Source organism: Fulmarus glacialis, unplaced genomic scaffold, assembly GCF_000690835.1.
Source record: "Fulmarus glacialis isolate BGI_N327 unplaced genomic scaffold, ASM69083v1 scaffold13287, whole genome shotgun sequence".
Lineage (NCBI taxonomy): Eukaryota > Metazoa > Chordata > Aves > Procellariiformes > Procellariidae > Fulmarus > Fulmarus glacialis.
In genome coordinates this window covers 5,140-18,661 of record NW_009222754.1, presented here as the reverse complement: position 1 = coordinate 18,661, position 13,522 = coordinate 5,140, and the positions used below count along the sequence as shown (strand labels likewise).

The 13,522-nt window shown below is 53.3% G+C and overlaps 1 protein-coding gene across 1 annotated transcript; it reads right to left on the bottom strand.

Moving 5' to 3' along the window:
• Window positions 1-6,010: 6,010 nt before the first annotated feature.
• On the bottom strand, window positions 6,011-8,558 carry TBC1D21 (TBC1 domain family, member 21; the record flags this gene model as incomplete). Its single annotated transcript, XM_009581570.1, has 5 exons — window positions 8,495-8,558; window positions 8,220-8,350; window positions 7,814-7,910; window positions 7,194-7,294; window positions 6,011-6,115 (listed from the first exon to the last, which is right to left on the bottom strand). Coding segments are annotated over exons 1-5 (498 nt in total), but the record flags the coding sequence as incomplete, so codon positions are not given.
• Window positions 8,559-13,522: the final 4,964 nt, after the last annotated feature.

Here is a 13,522-nt window from a genome sequence, read left to right as displayed (position 1 = left end):
CCAGCTGTCCCAGCCCCAGCCCAGTTGGGAACTGGGGGCGGGTCTCAGACCCCAAACCCAGCCCCTGCTCACCCCAAGGGAGCCTCGCATCAGCTGGCAGGGATGCTACAGCCACCTCCCCACATCAGGAGCAACGAACCTCCTCCCACCACCCTCTTCTTCTTCGTGGTCTTCTTCTTCCTCCTCTTCCTCCTCCTCACCCTGTATTCCCTCCGGCTGCTCTCAAGTATTTAATATTTGCCTTCCTGCCTGCAGCTGCCCAGCCTCTCCTGGCTGGGCTGGGACAGCGGTGGCAGTTGCCACCAGGAGAGGATTGTCCCCAAACCTTGCCAGGACAGCACGTGCTTGCAATAGGGTCCCCAAAACCCTCATTTAATTCACCAGACATAGTCAACGGTGGGGTTGTGGCCATGCTCCCCCGTGCCTCAGTTTCTCCCCTTGCCTGGCAGAAGCCCCAAAACCACCAGTGGGAACCTGAGCCGATGGCAGGGAGGATAAATAAACCCCAACACGTCCCATGTCTTTCCTACAGCCGCTTTAAAAGGAGAAACACCACCCACAGCCGTGACAAATGTCTTTGGCTCACAAGCGGAATAGCTAACACCCCGAGAGCGGTGGCTGCTTACGCTCTGGAGTGGTAGGTGTATAAATATATAGTGAATAAAATGAATAGTTTTGTTTGTTCTGCTCTTATCTAATTTAATAGCTTCTGGGTGAGCAATTACTCTCTGTAACAAGAGCAAATAAGCAGCATTAGTGTAATTGGTTGAGTATTACTCTGCTTTATGCTATATAATGCAACATTAGGACCTCAGCACTTACTCTTAAAAGGTTTTCTGCTCCGGTCAAGGCTGGAAGGATGCTCGGTGTGGGTTAGGCCTGGTTTTACCCACAAAACCCCAAACCCAGCTCCTTTTTGCCATTCCCAGCTAGGAAGAACTGCTTTTTCCCCCTTAATATTCGCTGCAGAAGATCTGCAGGATGAAATCTCTCCTGGCAGAAGGGGTGAGAGGTCTCGCTATGGGTCTGGATGCATCTCACTGTGATGCCCATCCTCTCCCCCAGCCAAAACAAGGCTGAAGCTGGCCTGGGCAGCCCGAAAACCTCAGCCCTGCACATGGCTGGCTTTAAAAGAGAAGGAAAAAAATTCACCTGTCAAGAAAGCAAGAGAAATCAGCCCATCATCTTCGGCTGGGCCAGCTATGTACACAGGTTTAAATGGTCATTAATGCATCCCCTCCTGCTTGGAATCATATCTGGGTTAATGTCCTCGCCGGCGCGCTCCGTGATGGACATCTCCATTAGGAGCAATTGAAAAAGCGACAAGAACTGTCTGGGGAAAAAAAAAGAGAAATTGGCTTTTGGGTTGGGGAGAGGTGGAAATTTCATATAAATCTGCTTATTTGCTTTGTTGCTGGTGAGGAAATGGAAGCGGCAGCTCCTGATCTGAGTGTGTGTGGAGAAGGGATTGGGAAACGGGAGCTAAAAAAGCCCAAACCACAACAGTTTCGGGGTTTTGCTGGGGGGGAACAAGCACCTTTTTTTCTCCAGCAACCCCAAATCTTTCTCCCCACAGCTCCCCTTGGAGCTGCCGCATCTTTGCCCCATGGAGGGGACCTTTCCTCCAGCCGTTCATCCCTGGGGAGCAGAAGTAAAGCCCAATTCTTCCAGATGCCCCCTGAACCCCTTTGAAACAGTCCCAGCAGCTCCCAGACTTTCCAGTTGGCCTCACTCATCTTGGAGGAAGGAACTGGAAAGCTGGAGGGTGCTTGCCGCGGCTGTGCCTCAGTTTCCCTCCCTGTGGAAAAGACGGGGAGGAAAAGGGGACACGTGGACACTTTGAATTGACCCAGAGGGAAAAGGATGTAGCATCCATCCTGTCCTTTCGCCCACACCCCCTCTCTGGGTGCTGAGCACCCTCAGCCGACCTTATCTCATCTCATCATCCCATCCCATCCCTTCCCATCTAATCCCAGGGAACCACTTCTGTGCGCAGGGATGGGCTGAGCCTGACCATAGACATGGTGTCACCCCTGGAGAGAAGGAACCAAGCCAACCCCTGTCTTTGATGCCCCCCAGGCTCCCCCCACAACAGCCCTGCCCCTCATTAAGAAGGGGGGGAATAAAATAACGGATGATGAGGAGCTGGGAAGGATGGTTTAACCCCCTCGCAGTGTCCGTCTACGGGAGGGGTGGCTCATCCCCAGGTCCTATGGCAAGAGAGGGATGGCTTATAGGCAGATGGGCTGTGTGGAGCGAACTGGTGCAAACTGGTCCCCAGCAGCATCCGACACAGCCCTGAAGATGCAGAGGTCAAGCACGAGCAATTGCTGGACCGAGGTGTTTTGTCACTGCGGGGAAGGGTAAGTCTCCGGTGCAAAAAGCCATGAATTTGTGGCTCCTGTTCCCTGCACTGGGAGCAGGCGGGGGACCCAGAGAAAGCCACCCCCTCCCCAAAACCGACAGCACCCCACAAAGAGGCCTTTTGCAAGCAAAACACTCGTCCCCTTTAAACCATTTAGCAGGGTTAGCTCCCCGCTGGTACAAGGCTGATTATCAATATGTTCTCATTTATCCTGCAAAAGCCGCCTGATGCCGCGAAGCCACACGTCCACCCGTGCCGCGGCATCTAAACCCAGCCCAGAATAGCATCAACCCCAAATCGGCTCACGCTCATTGACTAACCTGGTTAATCCTACAGAGAAAGAAAAAAAAAAAACCAACCCAGGAGGTCGGGGAATTTCTGCTGCAAGCCAAAAGCCGGCTTCATTTTGATAAAAGCAATTTATACTCTGCTAAATACCCAGAAGCATCCGATGAGGCCGGCAGAAAGAGGTTTGAAACAGCCAGAAGGATGAGCTGGGGTTTGCCGGGCGGGATGCTGCGGGCAGCCAGGACAATGTGGCTCCGTCACGGACCAGACAGATGCAGAAATCACTCTATTCAGGTTAAGAAAGGCAAGATTTGCAGAGAGAGGGGTGGGGATAGCTAAATAACTGAGCCAGTGGGGGAAAACATATAATCCAGAGCAAGAAAATGAAGTTTCAGGTACGGAGCCTGTGTTTCAGCAGCCAACTTCTGGCAAGGAGACGGGTCACAGGCATCCCAGACCTGGGATAACCCTTCTACCAGCTGAGAGCTCCCGCTTCGGTGCTGTGTTTGTCTAGATGCTGAACTGCCCTCAACGACGGCGAATCACTCCAAAATGTGGCCAGCACCTCATTATCCATGCTGCAGAGCCCACCGGCTCTTGGGGCTTTGCAACCCGTCTGCCTCTTCTCGTGCTGGAGGAAAGCACCATCACGACCTTCTCCACCCACAAACCCCATCCATGCCATCCTGCTCCTTCCCTTCCATCCCGCCCCGGCTGCGGGTACTCCCCCATGGCACGCGGGCTTCTCGCCGCTGCGGCCCCGGGGAGATGAAGGCAGCTATTTCTCCGTCGCTGCACAAATGCAAGTCAATCGCTTGAACATTTAGATGCCTCTCAGGGCTGGAGAAAAACCTGCTGCTAAGATGTTTTTCATCTCCCCCTACCCTGAGTCCCCAGCTCAGGCTTCGCTGCCTCCTCTCCAGGCACGATGATGTCTCTCCCTTTGCATCTGCCAACGCCGAGAGGCTGCACGGGGATGGGACAGCAAGCACAGACATAAAGACAACCCAAAACAACCCTGGAGAGTCTCATCTCAGGGCCAGGGCCGCCAGGAGAGGAGCAGCATCCATCTCAGGGATCGGATGAGAGAGGACCAGCAGCATCCTCCCCTCCCGCCCAGCGCAGAGGGAATTTGCTTCCGCGGCAAAAAAAGAGCCACCAAACACCAGCTCCATGTTCATGCACGGGGTCCCACCACCATCTCCAGTGGGTTCCACCTTCCCACCCTCCTGGTGAAACCAAGAGGCAGCGTTGTCTGTGGAAAAGCAACCTCTTGAGGCCAGTACAGGAGCTGAAGCTTTGCCCAGGGAAGGGCAATTCCCCGGGGACTCGTTCCCCCAGGTTGGGGTGACACCCCCCACGATGGAGCCGCTGCCCACCCCGCTGCTCGTTCCTCCTCACCAGCATCACAGGGGAAAAAAAAAAAACCACCCTAAAAGCAAATCCTGCTGCATGTAAAGGAAAGAGAAGGAGGAGAAAGTGAAGCAGTGAGGCTCGGGAAGCATAATCTTGTTAAAAATCTCAGCAGGGACGTGGTGTAATTAATCCTAACAAATTCATCGTGGAACAATCCCTCGGTCGGTTCAGGAGCTGGCACCTATGGCATCGTCACGAGGAGGTAGCGGGTACCTCTGGGTACCTTACGGCAAGTGAAGCAGGATGAATCCTCCCCTTTCTGCTGCTGCTGGGGCTGCCGTCACTGTCGAAAAGGCGGCTGCTTGCAAAGAAGAAGGGGTTTTGCCAGGTTATCGGGTGGCAAAAGGGGACAGGGACCTCGCGGGCTCCCGGGTACCCAAACCAGCCCGCTAAGATGAGACGGGGAGCGGGATGGAGATGCTCGGGCAGGCACGGCCAGCTCTCCTCCTCCGCAATGATAGTTAGGAAAACAAGGCTGAGTTCTTCCCAGATTTCAGCTACTGGGTGAAATGAATCGAGTAAAAGAATACACGTCAATTTGCTCTGAATTTTTGCAGGGATCGCCTTTTGTCCCTCATTTTGCAGAAGTGCCATCGCCAGCTAAGCCAGCGCTGACGTGACTGCACTGCTCAGCCTTCCCCTCTCCCCTCACCCTCACCGCAAGCAATGAATTCCCTCCGCAAGACAATTTTTGCCCTAACGAATGTCCCATCCATCTGAAATAAGAAGCATTAAAAATCTTTCCTGTTTCAGCTGAAGAACAATGTTTGGCTTAAAATACATAGGAATAAAGGTGCTTCGATGTCTCACGAAGATGGAGAGGGACTTCTATGCTTTGTCATCACGCTCTGCCTTTTAAGATGTCCCAGGCCAACAAAATAATAACGAAACACCCTCAACTCTGCCAGCTCTTCCTTTCCAGAGCCTGGGAACCACTACTTTTAGCATCCCGGTCGGCCCTGGGTCGGGATGCTGGGTTTTGGGTACCACCGGCATCCCAACGCTCTCACACTGCCCTTCCCAGCACGGGAGGGCTTTCCTCCCCGGAGGCTTTCCCAGCTTTCCTCTCCTCCTCCCCACCTCATCTTATCTCCTAAACGAAGAATGTCAGGTAGCATTAGCTCAGCCTTCCCCTGATCCCTGCCCAGGGAGCATCCCTGGCAAAAAAAAAATCGCTCATGTCAGCAGAAGTGTCTGGAGTGATAAAAGCCGTTCAGTGGCGACGGTGGCTCCATATGACCAGCCACTGGACGCTCCCAAACTTCTTAGGATCTTGAATATATCGGCAGATTTTCTGCTCCACCTGCCAGCCTGGCTGAGGATGAATAAATTCCTCATGCTAGCTGGAGTCTCTTGCTTCTCCTGCTTTAACCCTCATGGAGATTTATGGCCCTTCAGTGGCTTTCAGCTGTCTGGGGAGATGACAAAGTCCAACCCTTCCTTGCTCCACAGCAAGGTGCACGGTGGCTGCTTGCCTCAGTTTCCCCATCTGTAAAAAAAAAAGAAAGGGTGATAATTCTTAGCAGTTTGGGATCTATTTATCTATTCCCCACATCCTTGGTGCTGGCATGACCTGCCCGACCACAAAAAAAAAGCAGGAGGGCTCTGCGAGATGCTGCCCAGCATCACGTAGGATGGGGTACCCAAGTGAGGACAAGCCAGGGGGTTGGGACATGGGGAGCACGTGGAGCTCCTCTCCGAGATGAACATCTCCCCCTCTGAAGCAACAGTCACAGTTCAGTGCATCATCACGCTCCGTTTCAGGAGCAATATTCCTCCTCATGCTTTTTTATTTTGTCATGAACTGGTTCGGTGCTAGGGACGATCAGACCGTCCGGCTCTTTGCAATGCGAAGGAGGAGGGCTTCTCCCTTTTTCTCCCCCCTTTTTTTTCCCTTTTTTTTCCTTTTTTTTTTTTCCTTTCCCCACTCCTGCCACTCACCGTCAGGATGTCGTTCCTGCTCCTGTTCTCCCGCAGGACCTGCTCCCGCACCACCAAGGCCACGAGCACCTGGGAATTTCGGCAGGGCTTCTGCATCAGGAAAACCTGGGGGAGCAGATGGGAGAGGGGCACAGAGGGAGTTAACATCAGGGGAAGCCTGCAGGCAAAATCTCCAAACCCGGATAACCAGACACTCAAATATGACGAGCTAAACTCCCTGATAAGCTACAGAATAAATAAAGCAGCAACCCAAATTCCTTGATGTTCCTTCTCAGAAGACCCCAAATCCATCCCCTGAGTTTCGGGTGAGGGTCTTACAGACCTGGGACAGACCGCAACGGTCGGAGGGACAGACACAGCCCATGCACACGGGTAGGTTTGGGGGTTCCACATTTTGGTTTTGATGTTTTCCTTCAAAAAAAAGCAATTTACAGTTCAGGGGCCTCCTGAGCCACGGATGCCTCTGAAGAGGTGATATCACATCAGCCGGAGGATAATGAGAACAAACGCTTGCCGCACAGGCGAGATGGGCGAGCGTGGAGAAAGAGTCTGTGCAAATATTAATTGAGATAATCAAAGCTACCGGGGGAGCGGGGCTGAGGGATGAGCTGCAAGAGAGACACCTCTCTCCTTCCCATGAACCAGGAGTTGTGGATGGATGGGGCTGGCTGGAGGGATGCAGGACACTCGGGGTGCCTGGGCAGACGGATGCGGGACGCTCGGGGTGCCTGGGCAGATGGATGCAGGACGCTCGGGGTGCCTGGGCAGATGGATGCGGGACACTCGGGGTGCCTGGGCAGACGGATGCAGGACGCTCGGGGTGCCTGGGCAGATGGATGCGGGACGCTCGGGGTGCCTGGGCAGACGGATGGAGGACGCTCGGGGTGCCTGGGCAGATGGATGCAGGACGCTCGGGGTGCCTGGGCAGACGGATGCGGGACGCTCGGGGTGCCTGGGCAGATGGATGCAGGACGCTCGGGGTGCCTGGGGAGACGTATGCCGGACACGAGTAGTGGGTGATGGATGGGGCTGGCTGGAGGGATGCAGGACGCTCGGGGTGCCTGGGCAGATGGATGGAGGACGCTCGGGGTGCCTGGGCAGACGGATGCGGGACGCTCGGGGTGCCTGGGCAGATCCAGGACAGGTAGGGGCGACCAAGAATGGGATCTTTACACACACTCACCTCCCACAGCCTCCAGACATCGTTGAAGGACTTGAACACTCCCTGGAAAGTGAAGCAAAAGCAGGGGACCAGTGAGTGAATAACTTGCAGGCCTTTTCCTTCTGAAAGATGAGAAAAGCAAGCCCCGAGGCAGAGATGATTTTAAGGGCAAACAGGAGCAGTTGTGAGTCATTGGGATGGGAGGTAAAAGCCAACCTGGCCAGAGAAAATCAGGCTGTTAAACCTGGAGGAGAGGGAACATTTTCCACCCAAGCAGCATCAGCAGGACATGAGAAGGGCTGGCCCATGGAAGGACAGCTCGGGAGAGCTCAACAGCTGCAGCTTCAGCTCCTTCTTCATGCAACTCACAGATTAAAAGAGATAAATTCAGAAGAGCAAGTGCAAAGGGCTAAGATCTTCCAGAGTCTCACCACGGAGCCATCTCAGGAGAGCCAAGATGCATAACCTCTGCTCCGTGGCCCTGACCCATCTCCTCAGCATATTTAGCAGGTTTAGGTGATGCCAATCACTGTCCAAATATTTACTCTCCTTTGCTGGCATCCTCTCTACATGATGCTGCTGGATCTATGGGGGTGTTTTCTGCTGGATCTGTGGAGGTGCTGAGGAGGCTTGGGACTCACCCAGGTGTTTTGCAAAGGTGGGATCCATAAATGCAGCCGAGGTCTTCAGCATGATGAAGCTCTTCTGCACGCCTATGTTCATCACACAGCTGTGCTCCTGGGGGACACGGAAAGCAGGAACCCAGGGCAGGGAAAACTCCCGTGGCCCAGCTTGTCCATAGCCACAAAGCCCAAAGCCCTGATAATAGAGGATTTGACCCCTTTACTACAATTCCGTCCCCTTCAGGGATCAACACTGCCTGGGCAAGTTGGATGAGGGCCACCCCAATGGCCAGTGCTCATGGAGAGGTGGCCGGGAGGAGGGACCGTGCCTGGTGGGGGGCAGAGGAGAGCTGAAGGCTGTAGGTGGCTTTTTCCCCCGGGGTGGGAGGACATCAGGCCAGGAGCAATTATGGACTTTCACCACCTGGACTGTTTGATCCAAGGAAGAAGCACCCAGAAACTCATGGTTTTCTGGAGGAAGACAATAGATCTCATGTTCCCTCTCGACCAGGAGGTGGAAGAGCAGGAGCATCTCACAAAAGCCTTGTTGGTACTCTGCCAAGAAAGAGGTCATCCAGACATGCTCATTATACTGGAGGGCAGAGATGAGATCAGCACTGCCAGATGCCAGTGGGAAAGGTCCTCCCTGGAAAAGCCCCTCAGGGCCACGTGGGACCTGCTGCCCCCCTGCCCGCTCGCCAGCCTCTGCGTTGCACACGTAGTTCAGCAGAAGGATCTTCTCCAGCTGCTTCTTGTCCACCATGCTTCGGTCCTCATCTCATGTGCAGCCTCTGCAGGTCCAAGCCTGGAGGGAGAGACATCCACCCACGTTGGACATTTGGAGCAGGATGTTCATGCCAGGCTGCTTCACACCATCTCATCCTGCGCACATAAATGCCTTTGGGAAAAAACTTTACGGGCAAAACAAGCTTGAGACAGGGCAAAGCTGATTTCATTACCTGGAGGACTCAAGAGGGTTCCAAGAGAGCTCTCCTACCCTGATTTTGACCACAGATTTCCTCCTGGTCCAAGAGTCCCACCGTCCCTGCTGCCCCAAGTTTTGCCTGAACGCTTGCCTACATCTACAAGAAGTTTTAGCTCTGAGCAATGCGTGTAACCCCCACCAGCTCTCTAAGCAGTTCACTTCATGCAGAAAGTTGGAGAGTGATTTCTTCTTCACTCAGTCATGGAAAAAAAAGGGAGCAAGGAGATGTATCTGGCTGAAGGCGTGACATTTTTCTAAGGTCTTCTCCAGCTGGATGCAGCATCTTTCATTTCTAAAGCAATGGCTTTCTCACAGCAAGGCACTTGGAAAAGACCCCCAAACCTTACCTTCTTGCTTCAGCTGGGTTGATTTATGCAGGTTACATTGATTTGTAACATAAATTTTGCAAGATCATTTAATATTCCTTTTGTTGTACAACTTGGAGAAGCCTAAACGGGAATCTGAATATAATAACACTCTTCACTGAAGTAAGCTCCTTTCATCCACAAAAAAAATGGGCCCGGAGGTTGTCTCCCGGCTCCCAGCTTTTCTCTAATGATATCTCTATCTCCTTTCTATATATAATTCCCTCTCTCCGGGTCACTCGACCCATCCCTGCAAAGCCGATGGCTCCGGGCGATGCTGTAGCAGGTGCCAGATCTAGCAGTCAAACGCTGCAGCTCGCGGTGAGAAAAGAGGTAGAAAAATGCCATAAATTGGAGCGCCTGTGGGGATTTTAAGGTGTTCAGAAACACAATGACATGTGCTGGGGCTGGGCCAGCCAGGGGGTAGCACAGGTGGCTGCTGGTGGGTTGCCATCCCCCACCCTGCCACCACCATGGGGCAAAGACACCCATCGTGGTATCTCAACTGGGTAAAAATCCAGTATTGATAGCCCCGGTCCTGCTGCAGCTGATGGAGAGGAGGGAGGATTTCATTGCAGTCTTTCTTCCCAATCCCAGCACACAATTTCAAAGGCAGCTTAAGGTGATGCAGGACCTTCGTATGGTCTTCGGTGGCGTTGACCCCATCCCTCCTGCAAGGACTTGTTGCCAGCTGGATTAGGGAGCTGATCAGGCTTGCGGCTGGCTCCGTGCACGTCTACGGGGTTAGTTATCCTGCAGATGGTTGTAGACTGAAACTCAAGTCACTGTAACCCCGCCGGGGACCCTACGCTCCCCTCCCTGCTGCCATCGGCACTTACCGATGAAGCTGCAGACGTAGGAGAAACCCCTGTGCTGGGTCACCAGCAACAGCTGGATCTTGTCGTACATCTTGCACAGCCCTTCCTAATTCTGCCTGCGAGGAGGCTGAAAAACTACCCCAGGGTGTGGACCAAAATGGGATTTCTTATTGATTTCTTCCCGGTTTCAGACCCAGAGGGGTGTGCAGGATGGGGGAATGGGCTGGCAGACAGACATATCTCCAAGTGCTGTCGACAACGAGCGTCTCATCTTGGGAACCGCCCTGGAAGATATTTCCACACCTCTGGCTGTGCGGTGGATACCAGGCCCTGGGGATGACAACGCAGCACCTCGGGCACTCCATCCGTGTCCCCAGGGGTGGCTTTGGGGCCATCATCTGCTCTCGTGGCCTGACAGACCCTCCTGAAGGTGGCAATGTCCCAAACCGTGCCACTTGGAGAAGCAGTTTCAGGGTTTCCTGCTAAAGCAGCCCTAGTTTACAAGTTCTTTTAAACCCAAACAGCTCAGTAGAAGAGTTTTCAGCCCAGATTTGCCCATTCCCAGATGCGCTGGGGCTCCCCGGTGTCAGGAGAAGGAAGGGGGCTCCCGGGAAGCTGCAGGGGCACGGACGGCGGCTGCACCCCCTCGCACAGGGGGGATGCTTGGCACTTTGCAAGATCAACCCCATGTCGTGGCCCCTTTTGGACAACACAACTCCGTTTCCAAAGAGGCAGGAGCATCCTTTCCTCCACCTCCCCATCCCCTGGGTCCCGGAGCTGTAGTTCTCTACACCAGCTGGACAGGGTCTAAGAAGTCACCCTGTCAAAAAGCACCGTCCACAGCCCCCATGCCACCAGCAAGCCAGCCCTGACCGCCCCAGATGCTTTCCAGACACTGCCTTTAAGCCCAGACAGGAAAATTTCTCACTACCAGCCCAACAAGGGGGAAGCAGACTGTTTTCACAGCTCTCTGCAAGTGTGACAAGGTGTCTGGGTTTGTCTCGGAGCTCTCCCAGCTGCTTTCAGGGGAATGAAAAGCTGTTTTTAGAGGCTTGAAAAAACGGAGGGGATTAAAAAAAAAAAAAAAAAGAGAAAAAAAAGAAGGTGTTTCACTGTAAGAATCAATTCTCCCTCACTGGGCAAAGCTGACTAATGTGTAAACTGCGAGAAAAGAATAAAAAGAAGCCAGCGAGCGAGAAATGTCACATGAGGATAAGCACAGAGCATTGCTAGGCAAAGGGATGCTGGTTCCTCAAGGACTTATCTATTCTCCTAGAAAAACGGGGAGGAAAAAGAAAACTTTCTGGGGGTGGTTTCCCCTTCAGATGCCACCCAGGTGAGGTTGGGGACCCCTGGAGCCACCCTCTCTGCCGCTGAGCCTGCTCAAGAAGATGGGCATCTTCTTGGCTCTCTACAAGCAAGAGGAGAGTGGGGCCAGCCAGGCAAGGGTAGCAAAAGCTCCCCTGGGTTAACACCACCCTAGAGCCCATAAACCACATCAGCAACCTGCTTGGCTCCTGTTGACCGCGTACCCCGACTTCCTCGGTGGGAAAACACAGCCCCGTGCCTACATCGCTCCATTTAATTCCAGTCCAAGCCCACTTTTAGCGGAGATTAAAAGGCAAGAACAGCGTGGGTTAGCATTGCTAATTAGAAACGACCAGAGCAGAGGAATTAAGGGGATGAAAACCTGGAGAAGAAATGGTATTGGAATCTGAAATTTCTGCATCCAGCAGAAGAAACACGTAATACCGTGACTCCTGGGGTCCAAAGGCAGGTCCTGGAGGTAGGGCTGTGCAGGCAGCGGGGCGCAGGAACACCACCGATGCTGCTGCCCGGCTCTTTGAAGAGAGGGGTAGCAGGGAAATTCATTTTGTTTTTTAAACCCAGCAGCAAACCGAAGGGAAACGAGAGTGAATTTGTACTTCTTGTGCTTCTGCTCCCTCCTTACAAAAGGGTGGGCTTCAGCAGAAGTTTGGCCATCCTGGGAGCAAACAGACTGTGTCCCCATCGCTGGCACCCGCGTGGCAGTTTTGCCACCTTGGGGCTGTGGGACTGGAGAAACATGGTGCAGAAAACCCAGGCTGGTTCTGGGTGAGCCAGGTCAATCATAGAATTGTTTATGTTGGAAAAGATCTTTAACATCATCAAGTCTAACTGTTAACCCAGCACTGCCAAGTCCACCACTAAAACTTGTCCCGAAGTGCCTCATCTACACGTCTTTTAAATACCTCCAGGGATGGTGACTCAACCGCTTCCCTGGGCAGCCTGTTCCAAGGCTTGACAACCCTTTCAATGAAGAAATTTTTCCTAATATCCAATCTAAACCTCCCCTGGTGCAACTTGAGACCATTTCCTCTCATCCTACCGCTGGTTACTTGGCAGAAGAGACCAACCCCCACCTCACAACAACCTCCTTTCAGGTAGTTGTAGAGCGCGATGAGGTCTCCCCTTCGCCTCCTCTTCTCCAGGCTAAACAGCCCCAGTTCCCTCAGTTTGCTTCCCTCCTCCTGCTGGCCACACTAGTTCTGATAGAGGCCAGGATGCCGTTGGCCTTCTTGGCCACCTGGGCACACTGCCGGCTCATGTTCAGCCGGCTGTCAACCAGCACCCCCAGGTCCTTTTCCTCTGGGCAGCTTTCCAGCCACTCTTCCCCAAGCCTGTAGCGCTGCATGGGGTTGTTGTGGCCGAAGTGCAGGTCAAGGTGTATTCCCAAACCAGGAAACCAAAACTGGAACATGCCCAAGGTCCTGAGCGATGCCAGCTGGGCCAGTGCTTATCAAGGCACAAGTCAGAGATGCCTGACCTTTCAGATCCTGTTTCCAAAACCCCTTTATGGCTTGTTTCAATCACCCTGTGTACATATAGTTGGGTTTTCATCTCCCAAAGAAATCCCCGGGGCTGGAAATCGCATCTGGTGGGGTGTTATGAAGAGGTATGGTGTAGGCTTGCCCAGTATTTACTCCTCTCCAAGTGGAGTAAAAGACAGGGATCAGGAGGTCTGCCCAGACCTGGGGAGTCCCATGTACCAGCAGGGAGAAGAGGAAGGGTCTGAGCTGAGAGATGTCGGTTTGGGAGGAAGCACTTGCCATCTCCCAGCCCTGCAGAGATGCTCATGCATCACCCACTTAAAAGAGGAGAAGACGGGAGGGGCTCACGTGCCTGCGGGGCAAAGATGTGCTGATGGACGCTGTGAGGTCACAGGGACAGGAGTTCACTGAGATATGAGGTCACGTGGCATTCTCAGCCAGCATCTCCTCTCCAACCCAAATCGGAGCCCCCCAGAAAGGAGCTAAAGGTGCCCGAGTCGTTTAGCATCTCTTGGGTTTGCTGATGACCCATTTACAATGGCTTTGGTAGATCTCAGTCTACATCCCATGTATAATGTGATTACAAGGCTGTGTAATTGCTGCATAATTGTCCTTCTTCCTGAGGCTGGTGCACCCTGGGGTTCCAGCCTCTCAATCTTAATTAAAAAGAATAAATCTTAATCAATCTCAATCATAATTTCAGAGCTGGGGGTGGGGGGGGGCAGGGGGAGGGTCCCTCAGCACACAAC